Consider the following 27,177-nt stretch of genomic DNA (forward strand, 5'->3'; position numbering starts at 1 on the left):
GGGCTGTTTAGGGTCTTGCGGGGTGCTAGAGTGGGTGCAGTTTGTGTCTCAGTGGAGGCTCGGACGCTGTGACTTGAGGTAGGTGGGATCCACAATGGTTTTTTTCTTGTTGCCGATTTGCAAAATGGAATTTCCGATAGAAAAGTTTTGGACAAAAGTGAAGTTGGAAGTTGAACATGAAGCATTTGGAAGATTAAAGATTGTTTTTGGGATGATGGACATTTTGGGGGAGTTGAAGGTAAAAGTATGTGGAAGTGGGAGATTAAAATTTGAAGAAGTAAACGTTTTGGATGCTGAATATGAAGGATTTTGCAAGTAGAAAGCAGAATTTGAGGAAGCAAAGGTTTTGGAGGTTAATTATGAAGAACTTTAAGAGTACAAGATGAGTATTTTTTTTTTTTTTTTTTTTGCAGTGGTTTGGAATGTGTTGGTTCTTAAAGGATGAAAATTGGCGTTTTTAGAAGTTGATGATATGAAGAGCTTAAAAAACGAAGAATTTTTGGAGATATTTAGAAGATTTTGGATGTTGAAGATGAAAATTTTTGGATCATGGAGGAGTAAGAGGAATGAATTTGGGAAATTAAACAGAATATATTTGCATGAATATGAAAATTAATGATGACTGAAGTTTTTAGAAGTTGATGGAAGTTAAAGAGATTGGAAGATGTTGATGAAGATGAAGATGTATTTGGAAAATTAAACTGACAATATATTTGCATGAATATAAAAATGGATGACAATTGAAGTTTAGAAGTTGAGATAAGAACGTGAAGAATTTTTGGGGAAATGTTTGTGCTATTAAAATGAAAAGCAAATAAGGCCTTTGGAAAGCAATAGGAAATTTTGTCCATTAGAAACGAATGAGTATGTTTTTGGCAAATTTTGGCCGAAGCATACGTATTTAGCCAAAAGTGTATATCATTTTTGTGTCCCTTATCGTTCTGGGACCCCAAGTAGCATTTTGAAGTTTCACTTTGAAATCCCCCCCCCCCCCCCCGAAATTTATAGCAGTGGGCTTGAAAAGCTCATCAGACGGGAGACTTTAGCAAATTTTTTAATGGCATCAGGGCCAAGCAGCTCGCTGACAATGGCTTTGAAGACAGGTTTTATTAATGTGTGGAACTTTTTGGATTTAGCAACAAGCTAACTGGCTTTTAGGGCTTTCTCATTTACGTAGTTTTTCTGTGTTTTCTCAAAGGCGAACAAAATAGTCAATCGACTTGTTTTGAAGCGACGGGTGTTTCGTTCGGCGATGACGTTTACGCTTGCTTGGCCCCAATGGCGCTGTTTAATAAGCTGCTTGTGTCGCGTTCAAGAACTGCTCAGATTTATAGCCATCAGCCACCTTAATAAGTGCGTACGAAAGGACAAAAAAAAGTCAAATAGTATTATTATGTGAATTAGAATCAATTAGAATCAATTTCCGGCTTCGATCTTGCATTAAGGAAGAGGGCGCAGTGACATGTACGGAGGATGGAGTCCTCTTAACTACAGCCGTACTGTTGTTTGAGAAGGATTAAGGATTCATCTGATTTTGCGGATGAATATGTTTAATTTTCGCATCACGCCAGCCAAACAGCTGCAGAAAAATCTTGCTGTACGAGGGAGAGGCGTTGTGAGCCTTTTTGGGGTTTCAAAAGGTCACCATTCACCAGTGGATATTGGCCAAAACATGTCCGACTACTGTGGGACCCTGGGATTTACGAGGAAGTGAGTAAACATTGTGTTTTGTATTATGTCAAATACTGGGATCATTTTAATATGTAGGTTGTTTGCATTTTGTGGCTGACATGCTCCTTGTCCCCACGGCCGACGACCGGCGGCTTGTCGCACATCCCCCCCACCGGGAGAGCACTGTACTTGGCTTATTCCCCTCTTCAAGTGCCCGGTGTTCTGTCAAATTTTCTGACCGATCAGAAATTGCAAATTTGTGTTAAAAATAGCCGTGAATACAGTGATTACAAAGTAAACACTTCAAACTTTCTTTAAATCAAGGACTACTTACGTTTGATCACGGATGGGCATGTAAAAAGTTCTCCTCATACACATACTGTATTGTCATGTTAGCTGCATAACAACTGCAGCCGCCCTCCTATGAGTCTCTCGCTGTTTACGACTTCGCCGTGTAGCAAAGCATTTTGCCATGTTCCTGTGAACCATTTGGCAGCTACACACTCCTCTGACGTCGGCCGGTTTGTCCGGCGGTCATTGTCCACCCGCTTCCCTGCAAACGAGCCCTCAGCAGGGGAACGACTGCATGAATTCCGATATGGGGAACTTGACAGTTCAGACTGCAGCCAAATTCTGGAAAAATGTGGCCCGGGTCAGATTTTAACCACAAAGTGACCTAGATCGGTTTTAAAATGGTCCACTTTCATACCTGTCAAGTTGTACGGTTTCGGCGTAATTTGTACAAGTGAGCACCAATTTTTAAATGTGTACGCCATACATTCAAAATCCGTACGTTTTTCGTGCATTACGTTTTTTTTTTTCCCTCCGTTCGGATTTTGTCACCGTTTCCGCACCGAGACAATGTGCGTCCCCATTACTACGTTGGTTGAATGACTCGAGAAAAGTCAAAGACACTGAGAGAGAAGAGTGTTTTGACGCTGTAGCAAACGCAATGCTAGGCTAGGTGGCTCTAATATTTCCTGACTGTAGCCGACAGCCTACAATCTACGCCTAGATATCAAATGCTTATAGAACTACATGCAAAATGACAGACGGCAGTGTTAATAAACAGCCAACATTTTGAAGCAGTAGACTTCTCAGAAAGGCTCTCTTGTAGTGAACCTTCCTAGCGAACTTTAAGTAACTTTAATACTCCTACATCGGCAAAATCTAGACTTGAATCGATCTTTGAATGATGAAACAGTTTGAAAACTTTAACATGTCGAAAGTAGACAGAAAGGAACTAATGCAAAAACGGTAGCAATTTTAACAACTTTAACAGTTGATTCACAACATTAAACGGTTTCCAAACATAGCAAAGCTTACTATGTTGTTGTTGTTTTTTTTTAATGAAAAAAAACATGAAAGGTAACACCAGTTACTTTGCCAAGTAACTAATTACTCTTACCTTCAGGGTAACTGAGTTACCTGACCTGAGTTACTCAATTACTTTTTGGGAGAAGTAATTTGTAACTTATTAATTACTTTTTAAAAGTAAGATTACCAACACCGGTCATATAGATGAAGTCTGCAGAATGAAACGTGACGAAAGCCGAGATTTCATTCTGCCAATTTATTGCCGAACACAATTTGCGTGCATCTATTGCTAATCACTTCTCAGAATTAGCGAAAGAAATGTTCCCTGACTCGAAGATTACATCGGTAAGTTAATTTTATCAAGTGACCTTTTTAATTTATAATCGGACGCACTAACAAACTACCTTCAAGTCAACCTGTGCGAGCTGAAGTGCCATGAAGTGCAGCCATCAAGACATGATAGAAATTGCCAAAAGTGCCACATACAATTATAACAAAATTCACTGTTAAATTTTAGTAATCATGATATTGCTGATGATATTGATTGTTTTTTGATTGCACCAGGTTATATATTACAATATTATAAATAAATTCATATTATTTTAAAAATTGAGTTTTATTTTTGTTTCATATTGCACAGTATATAGAACGTTGTAAGATTAGTCACCAATTTGTAAGGGCATACGTCACTATTTGTAAGATTGCCAACGGCCTCGGGTTGACAGGTATGCACTTTTATGCGACTTTTCCCGTTCAGACCATCAAATTAATGCCTTACCCGTTGCCTGGTATAACAGACTCACCGCTTTTCCAGCGATTGAGTCTGGCGACCGTCCGGCGGATCAAATTCTGAGGGCGGAGCAAGCCACAGCAAACAGATAGCGGAGTGGACCAATCAACGACGGGCAGACGTGACGTTGTTAAAGCAACAAGTAATTAGCGTGAGCGGAGAATAGAGAAGTTGACTGTTGCCAATGACTTGTTTCGATGTGTTTTTGCTAAATTAAAACTGGTTTTGCCGCGATTTGGAACATATTCTCGGCTCTCCCGTTCGCCATCTGTGTTGTTGTAGAGACGACTTTCGGTGCGCAAGAGTGACGTTACTAGTTAAGAACACCTTACGTAAATGAACGAATCTGATTGGACGGTTGATTTTGTATCTTGCTCGAGAGGCGGTTAATGGGCTGGGTCCCAGACTATTTCTCACAGTGTATGAAAAATACAGGGAGAATAGTCTGGCTGTGCCAGGCAACCTTACCGGAGTTGTAAAAAAAAATGAAAATATCAGATTTGTGCATGAAGACCGGCGGTATGAATCTAGCTTTAGGTTGGAAATCAATAGGATTGATTTGAAGTTTTGTGCTATTGAAATGAATGGTGAAAAGGGCCATAGGAAATGAATGGGAAATTTGCGCCATTATAAATGAATGGGAAATTTGCACCATTAGAAATGAAGGGGTATGTTTTGGGCAAATTTTGCCCGAATCGTACGTTTTTAGCAAAAAGCTGTACAAACTTTTTTGTCCCTTAGCATCCTGAGGCCCCAAGTAGTATTTTGAAATTTTTGCCCTCGTAAAAACCCGCCGTCACTTTTTGTGCGTCAAACGAGAGACAGCCTGCGTCGCATAAGAATTCTGGTTGATTTTGTATCTTGCTCGAGAGGCGGTTAATGGGCTGGGTCCCAGATTATTTCTCACAGTGTGTGAAAAATACAGGGAGAATACTCTGGCTGTGTCAGGCAACCTTACCAGTCGTAAAAAAAAAAAAAAAAAGAAAAAATCGGATTTGTGCATGAAGACCGGCGGTATGAATCTAGCTTTAGATTGGAAATCAATAGGATTGAATTGAAGTTTTGTGCTATTGAAATGAACGGTGAAAAGGGCCATAGGGAATGAATGGGAAATTTGCACCATTAGAAATGAAGGGGTATGTTTTGGGCAAATTTTGGCCGAATCGTATGTTTTTAGCATAAAGCTGTACAAACTTTTTTGTCGCTTAGCATCCTGAGGCCCCAAGTAGTATTTTGAAATCTCACTTTTTTGCCCTCATAAAAACCCGCCGTCACTTTTGGTGCGTCAAACGAGAGACAGCCTGCATCGCATTAGAATTCTGGTTGATTTTATATCTTGCTCGAGAGGCGGTTAATGGGCTGGGTCCCAGACTATTTCTCACAGTGTATGAAAAATACAGGGAGAATAGTCTGGCTGTGCCAGGCAACCTTACCAGAGTCGTAAAAAAAAAAAAAAAACGAAAAAATCAGATTTGTGCATGAAGACCGGCGGTATGAATCTAGCTTTAGGTTGGAAATCAATAGGATTGAATTGAAGTTTTGTGCTATTGAAATGAATGGTGAAAAGGGCCATAGGAAATGAATGGGAAATTTGCGCTATTAGAAATGAATGGGAAATTTGCACCATTAGAAATGAAGGGGCAAATTTTGGCTGAACCGTACGTTGTTAGCAAAAAACTGTACAAACTTTTTGTCTAAGAAACTTTGTCACTAAGAAATGCCATTGAAAAAAAAAACACACAAAAAAAACGAATAACGGGAATACGGAATAATGGGTTCACTTAACCATGTGACGCTTTGTGAGAAGACACCTTGTGCATGGTCCATGAGTGAGCGTTGGTGTAACTCGGTGCGTGTGTGGGCAACCTAAGGCGCTGAAGCTTGACACGGCTACAAGTAGCTGACTTGTCAAGCTAAAATTAAGCCCAGCATGATTTGGAATGTTACACTTGGGCGCCAAGACGTGCAGGAACAGGAAGAACACCGATGATGCAGCCTTAACGGTAAAAATAATTCTTCCGGAAGTGTTTGTTCAGGACGTTTTAAATTATTGTAAGGCGCTCGTTGGATGCCATTGACGGTGCTAGATGTCCAATCCAGTTTGACTGGGAGGGGCAAACTGAGCTCAGAACGACTGTCAATCTTCATCAAGAGACCATACACACATTTGTGTGGGTGCCTGCTTGACAAATGAGGGTGGACGAATGATAAATGAGGGTACCCAGCCTCCTTACTATTCTTAGCGGCTACGAACAGCGCTTAAGGTATAAAGTTACTTTCGCCTCATTCTCTCTCTCGCTTCCGTCACCGCTCGGCCGGCGTGTGACGTCGTGCGATAAGTGATTCTTTTGTTTATCCGTTTTCTCCGGCAGTACCCCACTAACCCCCGGTCAACCCAGAGTGAGTGCATGTAAGTGGACGCCTCCCCAAGAAGTGAGCCATGTCGGACCCCAGGGACATTGATGAGGACGCTATCCTCAAGGGTTTGAGTCCTGAAGAACTGGACCAGCTGGACTATGAACTGCAGGAGATGGACCCCGAGGTACGAGGATTCAGGTCGTCGATGGTTAGTCTCGTCGTTTTTTTTTTTACTTATTCCCTCTGTGGTCCCAGAATGCCTTGCTGCCAGCTGGCTTCCGGCAGCGCGACCAGACAAAGAAGAACCCGACGGGACCGTTCGACCGAGACGCTCTGATGCAGCACCTGGAAAAGGTGGCGATGGAACATCCGGACCGGGAGGAGTTGGTGCCCTTCACGGGGGAGAAAAAAGGTGCCAAGAAACATATTTTGAGATCCACTCATTTAGTAGCCTTGCAAGCAAGACGTTCATGCCTGATTCATTAAATCTTTATGCAGTACCGTCTTGCAAAACTGAAGTGTCTGACCCAGTGGTTCTTAAACGGAACCTCAGACTTGAAGACTTGTAGGCTCTAATAAGCCACAATTGTTCTTGTTTACTAAAATGTTATTAGAAACACATAAAAATTTAATATTTAGGACATGTTTTGACCTACAGAGGGCGCCATGTTTTACGGGTGATGTCGCGGTTAGGTTGGACTGGGAGAATAACTGCCAGCTAGCAGGCCAAGCTAGTATGACGACTGGCAGGATTTTGTCACATTCTGCTGCTGGTCAAACTGTTTTGTAACAGAGATGTGGGATGAGTTCCCAATGTTGTACCTGCATCCAATTCCAGCTAATCAGCAGTGTCTGTAAACCGATCCTAGGCGGCTTGCGCTACCCAAGATGGTCGTTAGCTACGCACAGTGCCTTAAAAACAATGAGAGAATAGTTTATAACTAGTAGACATCTAATCCATTTGAAGTGGGAGGGTCCATTCACTGCCGACCCTCCCACTTCAGATAGATTGGATGTCAGGTGCCGTCAATGTCAGACAATGGGTTAAGCGGTGTCTGACCAAGCCATGACAGTATTTACGTTACAGTCAAGGGAGTATGCAGTAATTTAGTATTAAAAATAAATAAATAAATAATTTAAAAAAAAAAAACATGGTGCCACGGTAATAGGGCGGTAGGTGGGTTCCACAATTTTCTAGATGGTGGGACTCCTGGGGCAGGGCCTCGTCTTCGTCTCCGAGGATAGGTAGGGAGTCGGGGCCCCGATCCCACGCCACCCCGCGGTGGCATCTTGCTGTTCTCCTGCTTCCGTTTTCCTCTCTCTTTTCAACCCGGGCATCCTCTTTGGGCCCCGGTATGGATCACTGGCTAGGTGTTGCCCCCTCCGGGAGGGGACCATATTCTTCCCGGGGCCTAGTGGGCCGTGCGGGTCCAACAGTGTACCGGGTCGGCTGGGGGGTTGTGGCGGTGACTGGGGGTGCGGGTGGCCAGGTGGTGGTGGGGGGGTGGTAGCGCATCCCCTCATCCCCAAGGGCCGGTTAATGGTGGCACTGTTCGCCTGGGGGACTGCCCTAGGTTCCGGGGGAATGGTGGTGGCACCTTTGCCGGAGCTGTAGAAGGAGTGGTTGGCCAGGCTCGTCCCCCCTGATTGGCTGGGGCAGTGCCAGGGCCCTGGGGCAGTCCCTGTGTAGCACTTCCACTTTTCTGCAGGACTATCACACATTTGAATGGGTTCACGCATGACTGGGTAACATTAGACACACTCAGGTAGAGAGATTGTCAGTGCCAAGATTAGCGATCAGGTACCACAGAATAGGATGCCAACATATCCACTTACATGTGATTCACATAATACTCGGTTCCACACCTCACTTTGCTGATTTGTGTGCGCTCCACCCCGTCTAATCACCTCCCCTCCTCTTTCACCCGGGTTATCAGGCCCCCACATATTGTCCGCGGCAAAATGTACTTAGCTAACGATGTTCACGAGTAGCATATTAGGCTGGGTAAAAATCTGTTTGTTTTTGTTTGTTTTTCCCCTCTTCTGTCCGCTTTCTTCCTTTCTGTCCCCCATAATCCCTTCCTATTCGCCGCTTTCTCCTAATAAATTAAACCTAATAACCAACCGCAATAGCAGTATATCAAACTCCCATCTAATACATTAAAATTGTAATGACCATAAGGACACTCAGATTCCTAATATTCGTTTATAAGCATACAACACAGGCAGAAACAGTATCCGGAGCCAAGAAGTGTTTTCAGTGTAATTCCATTCTAAAAACTACCTCCCCCATGATGCTTTTAGAGAACCAGCAATGATTCTGCCTTAATGTTTACCCCACTGTTAACTTTGTATTATTTTTGTAATAAAACTAAAGGAAAAATCTTGTATTGAATGGGAGGTTGTCATTGTTATTGACCCTCTTTCCAATCTGGCATCTGTGTTGACACTGAGAGTTGTGTCTCCCTGTCCGCGTGCCTCCAGGAAAAGCCTTTGTGGCCAAAAAGGCAGCTGAAATTCCTGCACACGAGCAGGTGATCCTGGAACCGGAGCTGGAGGAAGCGCTCAAGAACGCCACCGATGCAGAAATGTGCGACATCGCAGGTGAGATCATGCAGTATCTTCGTTTTGACCTAATAATGGCTAGTCACCAGTCCAGAGTTTAACCCGCTTTTCTCATCATGAGACAGCTTTAATGTACTCCAGCTGTGAATGCTGCAGATGTCAATAAAATTTCTAGAAATTAAGAAAAAAATAGGAATGAGTTATTAAAGTAATTAAAAACTAAATAAAGATTTAAAATAAATTATTAAAAAGAATATTTATCGTTTTACCCTGTTTAAAAAACAATCAATTATAAATTAAAAAAAAAAAAAAAATCCACTTTTTTTGTAATATAAAAAAATGTTAAAAATGAATCATTAAAAATGAAAAATTAATGAATATTTGTCTTTAAAGCAACAATTGGTAAATTTTCAGTTTTAGTCGATTTTAGCGACGCCGGTGGACAAAAGCGGTAGTGTTTTGCATTAAAGCAACACTAAATTACTTTCCAGTTTTGGTCAATTTTAGCCACGCCAGTGGACAAAAGTGGTAGAGTTTTTGCCTTAAAGCAGTGCTTCTCAATTATTTTCTGTCATGCCCCCCCAAAGAAGACGTAAATATTTCGCGCCCCCCCCAAACTCTCTGCCGCCACACAAATAGTATCATTTGTTTTTAATATTACTATTATAAGTGCGCCTCTGGCTAACATTGTGTCCTTTTTTTCTGTTAGAAAGAAAAAAAGTAACATAGATCAACTTATAATAAAGTATAACTTTATTACCATTGTTTTGTTGCCTGAATTAAAAAAAAAAGTCACATCCAAACTGTAAAAATACACTCAAGGTACATTTTTAACCATTTGATACTGAAAAATAAAATTTAATAAAATCAGTAAATAATAACGAATTCAAATTGATTTAAAAAATTAACTCGTGAGGACAATATGCCCAAAAAAAATTGACCAAAAAAATCCAAAACTGAGTAGAAGTGTCTTTGGACAGAAAAACAGTTTTTATTTTCGATGCTTACAGTATCACCTCCTTTGCAATGGTGTGGGGTTATTTTGCACTGAGCATGCTAACAGTGCTCACTGGTTTACCGATATAACACTGACAAAGCGGGACGATTGTTGGCAATATTCGGCACATTTTCGCTGAAAAACAATCAAGCGGCTTATCGATGAGATTGAGGTCTAATGTCTTTAAGTGCAGTCTTAATTGATTTGGCTTCCGACTGTCCGCTATAATCATTTTTAGACACAGTAAACAGTGGCTTTTCCTCATCTCCTACTGTATTAAAAGTCAAAGCCAAAAGGCAAACGACCCGAAAAAAACGCATTGTCGGCGGCCGAGGGAGAACCGTAGGTGAGGGCGGTCGTCGTGACGATCCCAAGCCAAAAATGGCACAGTTCAGGAGTTTCACCTCCTCCAGCCATCGTGTAGCACAGCTAACTAACTGGAACTGAGCAACAACCAGTGGGGAAGTGAGGGATTTCTCCATGCATTTTTGGGACAGAAAAAATAGCTAGTACCTTAGGGACGGTATGACGGAAAATTTTCGCAAGATTTCGGGCTGTCAAAGAGGCCTAACTTCTTCGAACGAGGTCTAACGAGGCTCCACTCGTTCCCTGTATTAATGGCATTCAAGTGGGAGAAATTGCAGTTAGTGGTTGACTAAATACTTATTTGCCCCACTGTAATTGGACGTCTATCATTGTCAACGACAATGAAAGAGTTCATTATCAAATGCGTCGACAACTATAAGATATTGTTGAAATAAAAAATTTCCAGCTTTTTAGTAGCTTAAAGCAACACTAGGTAACTTTTCAACTTTATAAAATGTTTCCATAACATATGTCGACTAACAACTAGTTGAATGACATGTCTTTTATATCTTGAAGGGGTCTCTACTATACTTTAAAAGTGTGTATGACACCAAAAAGCATGTTTATTTCATATTTCACACGGTATTTTATGCTCCTGAATGAAATGAACCGCTTGGATGTGTGTGGAAGCGATAGTTTGATTTAATCAATTTTTGAATGTGATTTCCGGCTCCAGTCTCGGGTTTAGGACGAATGCGAATGTGACGTCACCTGGGTCAGCATCTCACAATACAGCATTGTTTTATAGCATGCAGATGGACTGCGGATTCAGCTGATTTTGTGGATTAATTTGTTTATTTTTCGTATCACGCCAGCCGAATGTGCTGCAGGGCTTTGTTGCTGCACCAGGGAGAGGCGTGTGAGCCTTTTTGGGTTTCAAAAAGTTCCTGTTCACCCCAAGATCGGCCAAAACAAGTGCGCGACAACTGTGGGACCATTGGACTCACGAGGAAGCGAGTAAACATCGTGTTTTGTATTATGTCAAATACTGGGATTATGGCACACGTTTTAATACGGAGGTGGCTTGCATTTTGTGGCTGACAATGCTCCTTGTCCACCGAGAATGCCACTCGGCCGACGACCACCGGCTAGTCGCGCCCCCCCCCCCCCGCCGGGAGAGCGCTATACTCGGCTTATTGCCCTCTTCGTGTGCCTGGTGTCCGGTCAAATTTTCCACCCCATCAGAAAATGCAACTTTGTGTTAAAAATGGCCACAAATACAGCGATTACAAAGTAGACACGACAAACTTTCTTTAAATAAAGGAATATTTACTTACGTTTGAGCATGGACGGACATGTAGAAAAGTTCTCCTCAGACACATCCTGCCTTGTTGGCTGCACACAACATTTGCACGCCGCTCTCTCACTGTTTACATCTTCGCCATGTAGTTAAGCATTAATTTATGCTGTATTCGTGTTGACCATGTGGCAGCTACGCGCTCCTCTGACGTCGGCTGGTTTGTCCGGCAGTCATTCCCCAGCTGCTTCCCTGGCAAACGAGCTCTCCTGCCCGCAGCAGGGGAACAACGAGCTGTAATTTGCTCACCGCCAGGCGGGCTGCCGATCGGTGAACACAATCGACAATGCCGCCGCCGTGTGACATGATCTGGGGTAGTTTTGTGTGATTTTTCGCTTCGAAAAGGCCAAAAAAAGATTTGGAAACGTCACTCGGTTAGGGTTCGCATGTCGGCTAGCTGTCACATCTCCTGGTTTGTTTACGCTCTCCAAAGCCGGGGCAGGGAAATGACAAAAGCCGGACTAACTCCGGTGGCACAAAATATCGTTTGGGAGATGCAAGAAGTCGACAGTTTTGACCATTATGGAGTAATTTTGCCACGTTGTACTGACTAAATGTTTTAAATATTTCATATTCAATTTAGCACAAGACTAATATTTGTCATGACCATACCAATTATTTAGCAATTGGGGAAAAAATACTTGGATAAAAAGGATATCCTGTAAAACTATTGGAGTATAGAGTTGGAGTATTGGAGTATATTTGCTGCTCTGTGTCATATCCGCGTTCTGACTCTTCCCCCTCAATGGGTTGAATTCTAAATCAGATGAAATCATGACCCTGCTGACGTCGTCATACAGCTGGGGTCGCTAAATCGCTATAAAAACAGGCGTGTCTAAACGGCAGATTAAAAGACTAATTTTGTCATCATCTGCGCTTTGACAAATTGTTGTATATAGTCGAATAGTCTCCAAATATGATTCTAATTCACATAATACTGCTATTTAAGATTATCTTTATGCTTTCACAGGCACTTTAAGGGCATACAGTGGGGCAAATAAGTATTTAGTCAACCACTAATTGTGCAAGTTCTCCCACTTGAAAATATTAGAGAGGCCTGTAATTGTCAACATGGGTAAACCTCAACCATGAGAGACAGAATGTGGAAAAAAACCCAGAAAATCACATTGTTGATTTTTAAAGAATTTATTTGCAAATCATGGTGGAAAATAAGTATTTGGTCAATAACAAAAAGTTCATCTCAATACTTTGTTATGTACCCTTTGTTGGCAAAAACGGAGGTCAAACGTTTTCTGTAACTCTTCACAAACTTTTCTCACACTGTTGCTGGTATTTTGGCCCATTCCTCCATGCAGATCTCCTCGAGAGCAGTGATGTTTTGGGGCTGTCGTTGGGCAACACGGACTTTCAACTCTCTCCACAGATTTTCTATGAGGTTGAGATCTGGAGACTGGCTAGGTCACTCCAGGATCTTGAAATGCTTCTTATGAAGCCACTCCTTTGTTGCCCTGGCTGTGTGTTTGGGATCATTGTCATGCTGAAAGACCCAGCCCCGTCTCATCTTCAATGCCCTTGCTGATGGAAGGAGATTTTCACTCAAAATCTCTCGATACATGGCCCCATTTATTCTTTCCTTTACACAGATCAGTCGTCCTGGTCCCTTTGCAGAAAAACAGCCCCAAAGCATGATGTTTCCACCCCCATGCTTCACAGTGGGAATGGTGTTCTTTGGATGCAATTCAGTATTCTTTCTCCTCCAAACACGAGAACCTGTGTTTCTACCAAAATGTTCTATTTTGGTTTCATCTGACCATAACACATTCTCCCAATCCTCTTCTGGATCATCCAAATGCTCTCTAGCGAACCGCAGACGGGCCTGGACGTGTACTGGCTTCAGCTGGGGGACACGTCTGGCAGTGCAGGATTTAAGTCCCTGGCGGCGCATTGTGTTACTGATAGTAGCCTTTGTTACTGTGGTCCCAGCTCTCTGTAGGTCATTCACTAGGTCCCCCCCTGTGTGGTTCTGGGATTTTTGCTCACCGTTCTTTTTATGATTTTGAAGCCACGGGGTGACATCTTGCATGGAGCCCCAGATCGAGGGAGATTATCAGTGGTCTTGCATGTCTTCCATTTTCTAATAATTTCTCCCACAGTGGATTTCTTTACACCAAGCGTTTTACCTATTGCAGATTCAGTCTTCCCAGCCTGGTGCAAGTCTACAATGTTGTGTCTGGTGTTCTTCGACAGCTCTTTGGTCTTGGCCAAAGTGGAGTTTGGAGTGTGACTGACTGAGATTGTGGACAGGTGTTTTTTTATACATTAACTCATTATATAATGAGTTAAAACAGGTGCCATTAATACAGGTAACGAGTGGAGCCTCGTTAGACCTCGTTAGAAAAAGTTAGACCTCTTTGACAGCCAGAAATCTTGCTTGTTTGTAGGTGACCAAATACTTATTTTCCACTCTAGTTTGGAAATAAATCCTTTAAAAATCAAACAATGTGATTTTCTGTTTTTTCCCCCCCACATTCTGTCTTGTCATGGTAGAGGTTTACCCATGTTGACAATGACTGGCCTCTCTAATCTTTTCAAGTAGGAGAACTTGCACAATTGGTGGTTGACTAAATACTTATTTGCCCCACTCTATGTCGCTCTTTTCATAAAATCCCTCACTCTTAGATGTCCCACTTTAAATGGATTGGACATCAATAGCAGCCAATGAGTTAACCCATAAAAATAAGTAAATATAACGCTTTTAAAAATCCCGTATGAAGAACAAGCATACCACTGTGCAGCCGTGTCCCTTTTTTTCTCCGCCTTAACCCTAAGTGTGCCAGCACATCGACGGGGTTGACCCACATTTAAGTCGTCCCGGCTGGCAGCCACGACAAACATGCGACGGGATCCGATTCCCCGAAGTCAGCAGCTCAAAAATAAAATGGCTGGTCGGGCGGAGTGCCTTCTGTGGCAGGAAGATAGGATATCTTTGTAAAACATACGCCCGTTGACAGAAAAGGAATCGACGGCTCTCGGAGCATATTTGATATTTAAGCCGCCTAATTGTTTAACCTCTGCATGCCTGAATTTACATTGAATGCAGTTGTGCTGAAAATGATTCAACCCCCACTGCTGTATAGTGTTGTAACACATGTGACATTTGTAAACAGATAAGTGTAATCAGAGGTGAGGAGAGTAACCCAAAATTTGACTCAAGTAATAGCATTACTTTGAAGTAATACTCAAGTAAAATTAGTCATCCAAAAATGTACTCCGGTACAAGTAAAAAAAGTATTAATTGAGAAGAAAACTCAAGTAATGAGTAACATTGTGAGTAACTGTTTACAATGTCTGATTTTTTTTTTTTTTTTTTTTAATGAATGTTTTTTTTTTTTCGCAGCACAACTTCATCTATAAGGACTGATACTATTATACTGTACTATAACCTATTACATGACCATGTTAGGCCAAAAAGATAACACAAAAATCGTTGAATTCAGATCAGAACAACAATATGAAACAAAAGAGCACGAGTGCCCTCTAGTGGAGGAAAGACATTGTTACCTCTGATTAGTGTAATGGATTCGTGTTGTTATTGTTGTGACATCTCATTGGTGAAACTGAGACAGCCACTGATGGCTCCTCTAGCTAAATGTCAAGATTTAGAATAAAGAAATGAAGTAATGCAACTTACTACCCTCTTCTGGGTGTATTATAGACAAATGTTCAAACGAAAAATTCAAACGAAAAAAAAAAAGGGAAATCCTAAATAAATAAATCATACAAAAGTAAAATAAACTAGAAAATGTATTAAAAATTTAAAAAAATAAGTGTAATATAGACTAATGCAATTGTTGATTTCACAAGTCTTACTTAAACTAATTATTGATGAGATTAAAAAAAATGATAATGTAGACTATAATATTATCCTGCTGTGGGAATTGAATGATTTTGAACACAACTTGTATGTTAAAAGGCATTTGGGGAAATGAATATGTAAATAAAAACAGTAATATTAATATTTAAATAAAATTACATTGAAAAATACAACAAAAAATTGGAAAGTCCTTTTTTTCCCTTTCTGCCTGAATTAAAAAAAAATCATACAAAAATAAAAAAATATCAAAAATAAAAACTTTAATAAATTAAATTAAAACTAAATATTTTCTGATTTTTTTTTTTTTTTAAACAACTAATTTTAACTTGTTGGCTGCTAACTTTTAATTAACATTAAAAAAAAAACATTTTATTATATTTATATTTTTTAAATATATATATAATATATATTTATAATTGAATCTAAAAACATGTTTTTGATATTTTCAGAATAAAAAAAAAATTAACCTGTTCTGCCAACTTTTAATAAATTGAATAAAATAAAATTAAATTTATTTTTTAATTAAAAAAAAAAATCTTTTAGGTATTTTTTAATTTCAGTTTGTCAGCTGCCAATTTCAATAAGTTGAATAAAACTAAATTAATGAAAAATATTGAATAAAAAATGTTTAGATATTTACAGAAAAAAATGATTTTAATAATTTATTTAATAATTTTAAATGGTTGGCTGCAAACTTTTAATAAATTACCTAAAATCGAATTTATTTTCTATATATACGCTATTAAGGAAATATGCGTATATATTTATTTGTTTTAAAAAATATATATGTTTTAGATATTTTCAGGAAAAACGTTTTTTTAAAAACAAAAAATTAATTTGATGGCTGCCAACCTTTAATGAATTGAATAAAATTAGTTAAAATATATATTCATATACATATATTGATATTTTCTTTTCTTCGATATTTTCAGAAAAAAGTTTTTTTTAAAAAATTAATTTTAACTTGTTGAGTGCCAAATTTTAAAAAATTGAATAAATTTGAATTAAAATTATATATTTGTAATATATATTTAAAAACAAATATATTTTTAATTGAATTAAAAAATATATATATTAAAAATATATATATATATTTTTAGATATTTTTAGAAAAACATTTTTTTTAAAATAAATTTTAATTTTTCGGCTGCCAATTTTAATAAAGTCAATAAAATTGAATTAAAGAAAAAAAAAATATCACATTGAATTTAAAAAAATGTTTGAGAAATTTACAGAAAAAAAAAAATTAATATAGACTTGTTAGCTGTCATTGATGGCCCATTTTTTCCGCTCACCCCTCCAGTCAAAATGGGTTGGACATCTAGTGCCGTCAATGGCACTAAAAGATGAGCCACTCCTCCCTGTTTAAAATGAATCGGATGTCTGTTGTTGTTAAGTGGCAGGCATTATGTTAAATATTTTCATATTATTATCTATTAATGATTTTTCTTTATTTCAGAATTTCCCTTTTCAATTTTTGTCCTCGTGAACTTATGTATTCCTCCACTGTTTTATGCATATTGGTTCTAAATTCAAGCATGGAGGTGTTAAACACGTTCGGGTATGATGAGCCAGATTTTGGGGGTCAACTCAGAACTGCGTGGAATTAAGTCCTTTGTAAAAGTCATAAAAGTTAGGAAGCCATTCTCGACACTAAAGGACAAAAGCATGCGGACAGACGGAAAGCTCCACAGAGCCTGGCCCCTCACTGGTTGCCTGGGGGCTCGAATCTGGACGCTTTCCAGGTGAGGATTAAATCTCGGTTAGCTTCCGTCAGCCTTTCGCTAGGCTTTTTTGGCCGGCGTGTTGGCCGCGGATGAAAAGCTGCTCACAAAAGAGCGCGAAACTGCAGATCAGCCGTGTAATTAACTGTTTTATTTACGATAATAGCATCAATCGCCGCTGGTTCGCGAAGCTAACCGGAGCCGTAAAGCTAGCGGGGTTACTGTCAGGGCCACGGCGGGTGTTTATGGCTAAGCAGGCAGCTGTCTCACTGGCCTGCCTTTTCCTAGTGGGGTCACGAGGGGTGGGTGGAAGGGTGGAGGGGTGTTGCAGCAGTTGGTGTGTGACACACTTTGATCGGAGGCAGATTACAGCGTCAGGTACAGTGCTGACCTCTTCTGGTCAGAGCTAGATTCAGGGCTAAACTTGTTACAGGTAACAAGTAACAGTAACAAGTAACGTGCAATGTGTCAGAATTGGACAAAATGGAAGAAATTGATAATAGGGTGGTCAGAAATGGACTATAGGAAATGAAAAATGCTTAGATTGTAAATATTCATAGTCAAAATTGGGTCAACCCTTTGTTAGCAAATGACTAATTTTGATCATTTAAAGTTGCTATGAAATGGAATCGCTGCACTAAAATAATTTTACATTTAGAGAACAAATTTGGCACTTAAATCTGACTGTTTTTCAATATTTCATTGTTATTCCATCCAAATAAAAAAATGCAGCTGGGAATTGTGACATCACAACCAGAATTGATGATTATGTCAAACTTTCTAGTCTTGCGCTAGCCAGCTAGCACATGTTGACAGCAACAAGAGTAGGCCTGTAGCGCACCTATGGATAGCATGCTAGCAGAAATATGCAGCTTATTCTGGGTGTGACACCATTTTCTGTTGGAGATTTTATAGTGGGCGGGGCCAGAGCAGTTTTGAAAGGAAAAATAATTAGTGTCTAATTTTGTTATTAGGCTTTTTCTGCCAATTTTTTGGAATGGATTTGTGTGTAAAATATGCATTTTAAAGGCCATTGCTATAGTATTTCATTGCAGCTTTAAACTAAATTTAACTACCACAAATGAGGACGCTGCATTTTGGGTCATGAAGGCCATAATATTAACATTTGGGACACATGTATGGCCTACATGAACCAAAATGTGACATCCATATATGTGGACACCATTAGAATTATTACCAGCGCTAGTAGGTGAAACCTAGGAAAAGCGAGGTTATGTATTCGGTTCAGTATGTCTGTTTGCCTGTATATTTGTGTTCTAGATAACACTTGGTCATGAGGTTAAAGTTCAAAGGTCACAGATGTTATTTTGTTTGTATGTTGTGTTTGCATGTAATTTGTACATTTGTAGTCAAGATATCAAGAATGAAAAAAGGGCTTATTATCAAGCTTGCAGGATTATTGGTATATAAAACGATAGAGGTCATTCAATTTCCTGTCATTAGGTCAAAGGTCACGGAGTTCAGAACAATAACTCAAATTTGCACGGTAACTGATATGATGAGAAAAGAAAGGGTCAAAGGTCACCGAGGTCAGCAATATGATTACGAAACAAATAAGGTGATTTCTTCTTCTTTTTTTTTTTTTTTTTTTTTTTTTTTAAATCGAACTTTCAGGATATGTCTGTAATATGAAATAAAAGAGGTGATTCAATTTGGGGGTAATGAGTTCAAAGGTCACAGATGTTATTCTGTTTGTTACGTTTGCATGTTATTTGTACGTTTGTATTCAAGATAAAGAATGAAGAAAGGGCTTATTATTAAACTTGCAGGATGATTGTAATATAAAATGATAGAAGTCATTCAATTTCAAGGTCATTAGGTCAAAAGTCACAGAGTTCAGGACAATAGCTCAAATTTGCTCGATAACTGATATGAGAAAAGAAAGGGTCAAAGGTCACAGAAGTCAGCAATATGAATACGAAACAAATAGGGTGATCTTTTTTTAATTGAACTTTCAGGATATGTCTGTAATATGAAATGTAAGAGGTGATTCAATTTGGGGGTAATGAGTTCAAAGGTCACAGAGGTTATTTTGTTTGTATGTTATGTGTGCATTTATATGTTTGTATTCAAATTATCAAGAATGAAGAAATGGCTTATTATCAAACTTGCAGGATGATTGTAATATAAAATGATAAAAGTCATTCAATTTCGAGGTCATTAGGTCAAAGGTCACCAAGTTCAGAACAATAACTCAAATGTATACGGTAACTGATATCATGAGAAAGGAAAGGGTCAAAGGTCACAGAGGTCTGCAATATGAATACGAAACAAATGAGGTGTTTTTTTTTTTTTAATCAAACTTTCAGGATATGCCTGTAATATGAAATACAAGAGGTGATTCAATTTGTGGATAATGAGTTCAATAGTCACAGAGGTCAAGAAAGGAATTTTGCTGTAACTTTTTTCATTCTTCTCTAGTTTGTAATTAATAATAAACTTTAATCCTGATGTCCACGTTTTTGGGTCATGGAGGCAATAATACTAACATGACCAAAAATGTGTCTAGCACCGTCAATGGCAGCCAATGAGTTGAAATTAATGCCAAACAAAGTGTTATAGAGTAGGCACAGAACAGACCCTTGAGGGCCTCCCAAGAGTCCAGTTTGAAGGGAAGCACGCCGACTGGTCATGACCAGCATTGAAATATTTGAAAGAGAATTCCACGGTCAACTTGTGAAGGCCCGGTTGAGGTCAAGAAGCACCAGAATAGAAAGTTTGTGATGCTCTGCGCTAAATTTAAAGATCTTTGCCGAGGTCTCGCTTACACGCAGTCAAATATCAGACGGACTTTTCTTAAGTGAACTCAGACGAATGAACTTTTGCTTCACCAGCTCTTTCAAAAAGACAAAACACTTAAGTTTGATTAAAGGAGAAGATAACTCCTAAATGCTTCCTCATCTCCACAGCTATCCTGGGCATGTACACGTTGATGAGCAACAAGCAGTACTACGACGCTTTGGGCACCACCGGGACAATCGCCAACACCGAGGGCATCAACAGTATGTCCTATTAAATGTGTCCAGAAATGAGTTTTGTCTCTAGTGCTAGGAGACAACTGATGATTTGTTTGTGAACTTCAGGTGTGGTGAAAGAAGACCCCTTCAAGATCTTTCCTGATGAGCCACCCAACCCCACCAATGTGGAGGAGACCCTGGAGAGGATCCACAACAATGACAGCAGTCTGACCCAAGTCAACTTCAACAACATCAAGGTGAAGACCAACATAGCAGAAAATGAAGCCTTTATAGGAGACTCATAGAATATAATTTTTTTTTACACAAAACTCCAAAAATGGGCCGGACAAAAGTATTGGCACCCTCAGCCTAATGCTTGGTAGCACAACCTTTAGACAAAATAACTGCGTACATCAATGAGTTTCTCTGCTAGAATTTTAGACCATTCTTCCTTGGCCAACTGCTCCAGGTCTCTGAGATTTGAAGGGTGCCTTCTCCAATCTGCCATTTTCAGATCTCTCCACAGGATTCAGGTCTGGACTCATTGATGGCTACTTTAAAAGTCTCCAGTGCTTTCTCTCAAACCATTTTCTAGTGCTTTTTGAATTGTGTTTTGGGTCATTGTCTTGCTGGAAGACCCATGACCTATGAGGGAGACCCAGCTTTCTCACACTGGGCTCTAGATTATGCTTCAAAATCTGTTAGTAGTCTTTAGACTTCATAATGCCATGCACACGGTCAAACAGTCCAGTGCCAGAGGCAGCAAAGCAACCCCAAAACATCAGGGTACCTCCGCCATGTTTGACTGTGGGGACCGGGTTCTTTTCTTTGAAGGCCTCGTTTTTTCCCCCTCTAAACTCTATGTTGATATGTTTTCCCAAAAAACCCTACTTTTGTCTCATCTGACCAGAGAACATTCTTCCAAAACGTTTTTGGCTTTCTCAGGTAAGTTTTGGGAAACTCCAGCCTGGTTTTTTTATTTCTCTGGGTCAGAAGTGGGGTCTTTCTGGGTATCCTACCATACTAGAGTCCCTTTACATTCAGACGTTGACGGTTGACACTGTTGTACCCTCGGACTGTAGGACAGTTTGAACTTGTTTGGATGTTAGTCGAGGTTCTTTATTCACCATCCGCACAACCTTTCGTTGAAATCCCTCGTCAATTTTTCTATTCCATCCACATCTAGGGAGGTTAGCCACAGTGCTGTGGGTTTTACACTTATTAATGACAATGCGCACGGTAGACACGGGAACATTTAGGTCTTTCGAGATGGACTTGTAGCCTTGAGATTGCCCATGCTTCCTCACAATTTTGCTTCTCAAGTCCTCAGACAATTCTCTGGTCTTCTTTCTTTTCTCCATGCTAAAAGTGGTACACACAAGGACACAGGACAGCGGTTGAGTCAAATTTAATCCATTTTAACTGACTGCAAGTGTGATTTAGTTATTGCCCCCACCTGTTATGTGCCACAGGTAAGTAACAGGTGCTGTTAATTATTCAAATTCAGAAGCATCACCTGGTTTTTCAAAGGGTGCCAATATTTTTTCCCGGCCCATTTTTGGAGTTTTGTGTAAAATGATGATTAATTTTTTTCCCCATTCTCTTTTGTGTTGTTTAATTGCAAGCAAAATCAATGACGATATTACTACCAAAGCATTTGTAATTGCAATCATTTTCTGGGAGAAACTGAGCATTATCTGACAGAATTGCAAGGGTGCCAATACTTTTGGCCAGCAGTGTAGGGGACTCAAACAATATTTTTTTAAAAATGAGACTAAGGGTGTGACAAAATATCGAAATGGTGATAACAGGTAGCCCCAGGGTTATGAACGAGTTCCGTTGCTATGCTGGCGATGTAACCCGAATTTGCGCGTATGTCGGAATTAGGGTTGTTCTGATCATGTTTTTTTGCTCCCGATCCGATCCCAATCGTTTTAGTTTGAGTATCTGCCGATCCCGATATTTCCCGATCCGATTGCTTTTTTTTTGCTCCCGATTCAATTCCAATCATTCCCGATAATTTTTCCCGATCATATACATTTTGGCAATGCATGAAGAAAAAAATGAATAAAACTCGGGAGAATATATACATTCAGCATACAGTACATAAGTACTGTATATGTTTATTATGACAATAAATCCACAAGATGGCATTTACATTATTAACATTCTTTCTGTGAGAGGGATCCACGGATAGAAAGACTTGTAATTCTTAAAGGGTAAATGTGACTTTGTATAAAGTGACTAAATATTGTTGCGCTTTCAGTAAATGATACTGTAGCCATGCCCAAATGCATGATGGGACGCGGAACCATGACTGTGCTTAGTGCTACCAATTGATATATCCTCTTTGTGACATAAGGTGTTAAGAAAAAGATCAATTGCTACCTTGCTTCCCACGGAATTTGTAATTGAAGGGAAAGGGATTGTAAGGCTTTAGCCATTTAAAACAAGTCTCCAAAGGCTGCCAAAATTCACTCTACTCATTTTACGCTGCCTTTTAGCTCTCAATATAGGTAAAACGGCGCCATTACAGATTGAGCGCGACAATGCGTGAGTGGGTCGTACAGCGCATTCATTAATTGCGTTAAATATTTTAACGTGATAAATTTTTTAAAAAATTAATTACCGCCGTTATCGGGATAAATTTGATAACCCTACCTTAAGCCTAAACTAAAGACTCTGGATAAGTGTAACATATTATGTCTGTAACGTTTAATACAATTAGAAAACGATTTAATAAAAAAAAAAAAAAAAAAATTTAAAAAGGCATGTCCGATATTTTTTTGCCGATTCCGATACTTTGAAAATGACGTGATCGGACCCGATCGATTGGGATGCCGATCGATCGGGACATCTCTACTCGGAATTATTCTACTTGTTTAAAGAGGCTGGCGTGATCTGACTTGGACACTTGCCAAAAATAGTGTGAACAGTCAGCCCTAAAAATCAGATTTGAGAAAGAATCCCATTTGAATCAGATATGGTTGCAGTCTGAACAGAGCCATAGAGGGACATCACTGACAGTCAAAACCCATCTGGGTTCTGTTCAGACTGAGAAGCTTCTTGTCCTTATCTGATATGAAACGACCTCAGTGTTTGACTTCAATAAGTCTCAGAAAAAGTAGATTTCTGTCCTTTTTGACTGTTCAGACTAAAAAAGAACCATCCAATTTCAATCTGGTTGCCTGCCATTCTTCACAAGGCCTAAGGCTACGTTCATACTACAGGTCTTAATGCACAAATCCGATTTTTTGTCATATCCGTTTTTTTGGCGTGCCCGTTCAGACTATCATTGTCTATTGAGACCATTCAAGTATTACGCATGCGCACTTATTCGGAGTCCGACACTCACTGAGCAAGAAGACCCGCATGCGCAGAAGCATCAAAATAAATGACACACGTCATCCGCCATTCCAGGAATATTATATTTTGCTTTTCAAAAAGAGGGCACAAATAACAGACATAAATAATCCCCGTTAAGGCTTATAGTCAAAGTTTATATGGATCGATAGCATGCACACACTGTCCATGCATGTCACACACACATACGGGCAGTTTGCCCCGACTCTCGGCCGTGTAGGCAATGTTAAAATATTGCTCACATAGAGCAGAGCGAAAACAGATTATTCTCAGGCTTATCCTCAACCCATTTTTATTTTTTATGACTGTTGTCAAGCCCGACCATTCCCCAAAAAGCCGTGTTCACTGCAAGCTAGGCGCTAATAATGCACAGCTGCACCGCTACCTTAGCGTCTCTCTCGCTATTTGATGACGTAATTGCTGCATGAATTCCGATTTGAGAGACTGGACAGTACTGACCGCCAAGACAGTCTGGAAAAATGTGGCCCAGATCGGATTTGAACCACATACGAAAGTGACCCAGATCGGATTTGAAATGGTCCAGTTCTATGCGACTTGTCACGTTCAGACCGTCAAGTTAATGCCTCACTCGAGTCAGAAAAACACGAAAAAATCGGATTTGTGCATTAAGACCTGTAGTATGAACGTAGCCTAGGTGACTTCGCAATGATGGAAACTAGACACTTAAGACTTCACTCTTCTACCTTGCACCATCAGGACATTCCCATCCCGACACTGAAGGAGATCTTCGAGGCCATGAAGGGAAACTCTCACGTGGAGGTTCTGAGCATCGCCGCCACCCGAAGCAACGACCCAGTGGCCTTTGTGAGTCCCGCCTCAATTTCCGACATCGCCGCTATACACAGGCTCGTACATGTTTTGCGTGTATCAGGCGTGTGCAGAAATGCTGCGGGAGAACACCAACCTGCAGAGTCTTAACATCGAATCCAACTTCATCACTTCCGACGGCATGATGGCCGTCATCAAGGCTATGGCTAACAACGCTACGCTGGTGGAGCTCAAGATCGACAACCAGGTAGACACTAGCGTTGGAGTAACTTTATTTGTAATTGGCTAGCGACAAGGCACCATAAAAAGCTTTTCTGGGACGTGCTGTGTTCATGTTTCAGTGAGAAGAGCCATGTGGACTCTGATACTAGTATGAGAGTACCACAGATAGCACCCTAACAGAGAGTAGCAGAGAGTCAGATAGACTCACGTACCATGGTGCTGCAGGGGGGACGTTTCATTTGAATCACCTAACATGCCATATTGGCCCGAATATAAGACGGTGTTTTTTGCATTGAAATAAGACTGAAAAAGTGGGGGTCGTCTTATATTCGCGGTCTAGAGGTTATACCCATTCACGAAGCTAGATGGCGCCAGCGATGTTCTGTCATGACAGATCTCAGCTACTCTCAAGTTTAACCAGTTTGCATTATTTTTAGGGCTGTCAAACGATTAAAATTTGTAATCAAACCATCTATAAAATATGCCATATTTTTCTGTAAATTATTGTTGGAATGGAAAGATAAGACACAAGACGGATATATACATTCAACATACGGTACATAAGTACTGTATTTGTTTATTATAACAAAAAGCAACAAGATGGCGTTAACATTATTAACATTCTCTAAAAGCGATCCATGGATAGTAAGACTTGTAGTTCTTAAAAGATAAATGTTAGTACAAGTTATAAAAAAATTATATTAAAACCCCTCTTAATGTTTTCATTTTATTAAAATTTGTAAAATTTTCAGTCAAAAAATAAACTAGTAGCCCGCCATTGTTGATGTCAATAATTACTTACACAATGCTCATGGGTGCTGATGCCTATGAAATCAGTCGCACCGAAGCGCCAGCAGAGGGCAGCAAAACTCCATAAAACACAATTAACAAGTGGGCATTTCACTGTACTGTCATTTTAATCTGTCTGAGCGGGGCATGTGCATTAATTGCGTCAAATATTTTAACGCGATTAATTTAAAAAATTAATTACCGCCCGTTAACGCGATAATTTTGACAGCCCTAATAAAGACCGTTTTGTTTTTTGTTTTTTTATTGACACGGCCATGTTGTGTTGAAGAAAAGTATGCGGCGATCCGTTGGCGACCATTACGGTACGTGACGTCACCATTTTGTTTCAGTAATACTTTACTCTGATTGGTCGAATGATTTCGTCTGTGTTAAATTATTAACACAGACGATAATATTGTATAACGGATATATACATTCAACATACGGTACATAAGTACTGTATTTGTTTATTATAACAAAAAAGCAACAAGATGGTGTTAACATTATTAACATTCTCTTAAAGCGATCCATGGATAGTAAGACTTGTAGTTCTTAAAAGATAAATGTTAGTGCAAGTTATAAAAAAATTATATTAAAAATAAATGTTTTCGTTTTATTAAAATTTGTAAAATTTTCAATCAAAAAATAAACTATTTGCTCGCCATTGTTGATGTCAATAATTACACAATGTTCATGGTGCTGAAACCCATAAAATCAGTTGCACCCAAACGCACCAGCAGAGGGCAACGAAACACAAGTAACAAATGGACATGGCACTGTGCTGTCATTTTAATCTGTTTGAGCGGGGCATGTACGTTTATTGCGTCAAATATTTTAACGTGATAAATTTAAAAAATTAATTACCGCCTGTTAACGCGATAATTTTGACAGCCCTAATAAAGACCGTTTTGTTTTTTGTTTTTTAATTGACACGGCCATGTTGTGTTGAAGAAACGTATGCGGCGATCCGTTGGCGACCATTACGGTACGTGACGTCACCATTTTGTTTCGGTAATACTTTACTCTGATTGGTCGAATGATTTCGTCTGTGTTAAATTCAGCTTTTTTTCCACTCTTCATAAAGCACAGAATTTAGTTTCTTGAACTCATTTAAGTCAACGTTTATTGCAGCTCCGCAACTCGGACCATAACATACGTAACACAACACAGACATCCTGTGTCCGTCAACTATATCTGTCCCTCGGGAAACCCAAATAACAATACTTCCTGTTGTTACAGTCTAGTGTACAGCGCTTTCCGATTTCAGATGTAAATCCTCACTTTTAGTTTACCGTATCAATCCATGGAAGTAACATTTATTTATTATGATGAAACGGAATCATGAATCGGGGCCGTTCTACATTCGGGCCAATACGGTAAATAAGTTTGTCCAATAACTATAGGGCTGTTAAAGAATGAGAAAATGTAAAGAGTTACATTAGAAGTTACGGCAAACAGTAGTTTCATTAGCAATATCCATCTCTCTCTCTCTCTCTCTCTCTTACAGCGACAGAAACTTGGCGACTCGGTGGAGATGGAGATCGCCGCCATGTTAGAGAACAACTCCAGCATGCTCAAATTCGGCTACCATTTCACGCAACAGGGCCCGCGCGCCCGTGCCGCTATGGCTATCACGCGAAACAACGACATGCGTAAGAACAAAAATGTTGTTTTTTATCGTTGGACAGAACCTCGTGAGTGAAATGATTGTGTTTCTTCTTTAGTTCGGCAACAGAGGCTGAGATGAAGAGAGCAAGAACTAGTCACTTGTCAAGCAGAGCATCTATTTTTTAGGACGTGCGGCATGATTCATCTCATTTGTTGGGTGAGGAGCGTCTGTAAATACTTTCAATAAAATATTTATTCAAATCTTCTTTGTAAACATTTGTACCACTTTTTATTGGATCTTTGTGTGTATGGAGGAACAAAGATGCCAAAATTAAAAATGAATAAATAAATGAATGTGTGCACCTTGGTTATATAGACTGTAATGCTACTTAGATGCTAACGGCTAGCGCTGGGCTAACATGAACCGTGTTTACTTAAGGTATTCACGAACTGCAAATGCTAACCACTAAAGCTAACCGTCGTCTGCAACAGCTGGCATTAGCTACTC

The 27,177-nt window shown here is 39.7% G+C and overlaps 1 protein-coding gene across 2 annotated transcripts; it reads left to right on the forward strand.

Annotated features, from left to right (window-relative positions):
• On the forward strand, positions 1–26,974 carry tmod4 (tropomodulin 4 (muscle)). 2 transcript variants are annotated; one of them, XM_057835096.1, is made up of 10 exons: positions 1–78; positions 6,151–6,320; positions 6,392–6,548; positions 8,621–8,740; positions 19,851–19,943; positions 20,025–20,155; positions 23,979–24,086; positions 24,154–24,297; positions 26,569–26,713; positions 26,786–26,974. In XM_057835096.1, the coding sequence occupies exons 2-10, from the start codon at positions 6,219–6,221 to the stop codon at positions 26,806–26,808; spliced, it is 1,023 nt and encodes a 340-aa protein (XP_057691079.1). In that variant the 5' UTR covers positions 1–78; positions 6,151–6,218; the 3' UTR covers positions 26,809–26,974. The 2 variants fall into 2 exon arrangements, with proteins under 2 accessions (XP_057691079.1, XP_057691080.1); XM_057835097.1 differs by lacking the exon at positions 1–78 and adding an exon at positions 4,855–6,042.
• Positions 26,975–27,177: the final 203 nt, after the last annotated feature.

Source organism: Corythoichthys intestinalis, chromosome 4 (assembly GCF_030265065.1).
Source record: "Corythoichthys intestinalis isolate RoL2023-P3 chromosome 4, ASM3026506v1, whole genome shotgun sequence".
NCBI lineage: Eukaryota > Metazoa > Chordata > Actinopteri > Syngnathiformes > Syngnathidae > Corythoichthys > Corythoichthys intestinalis.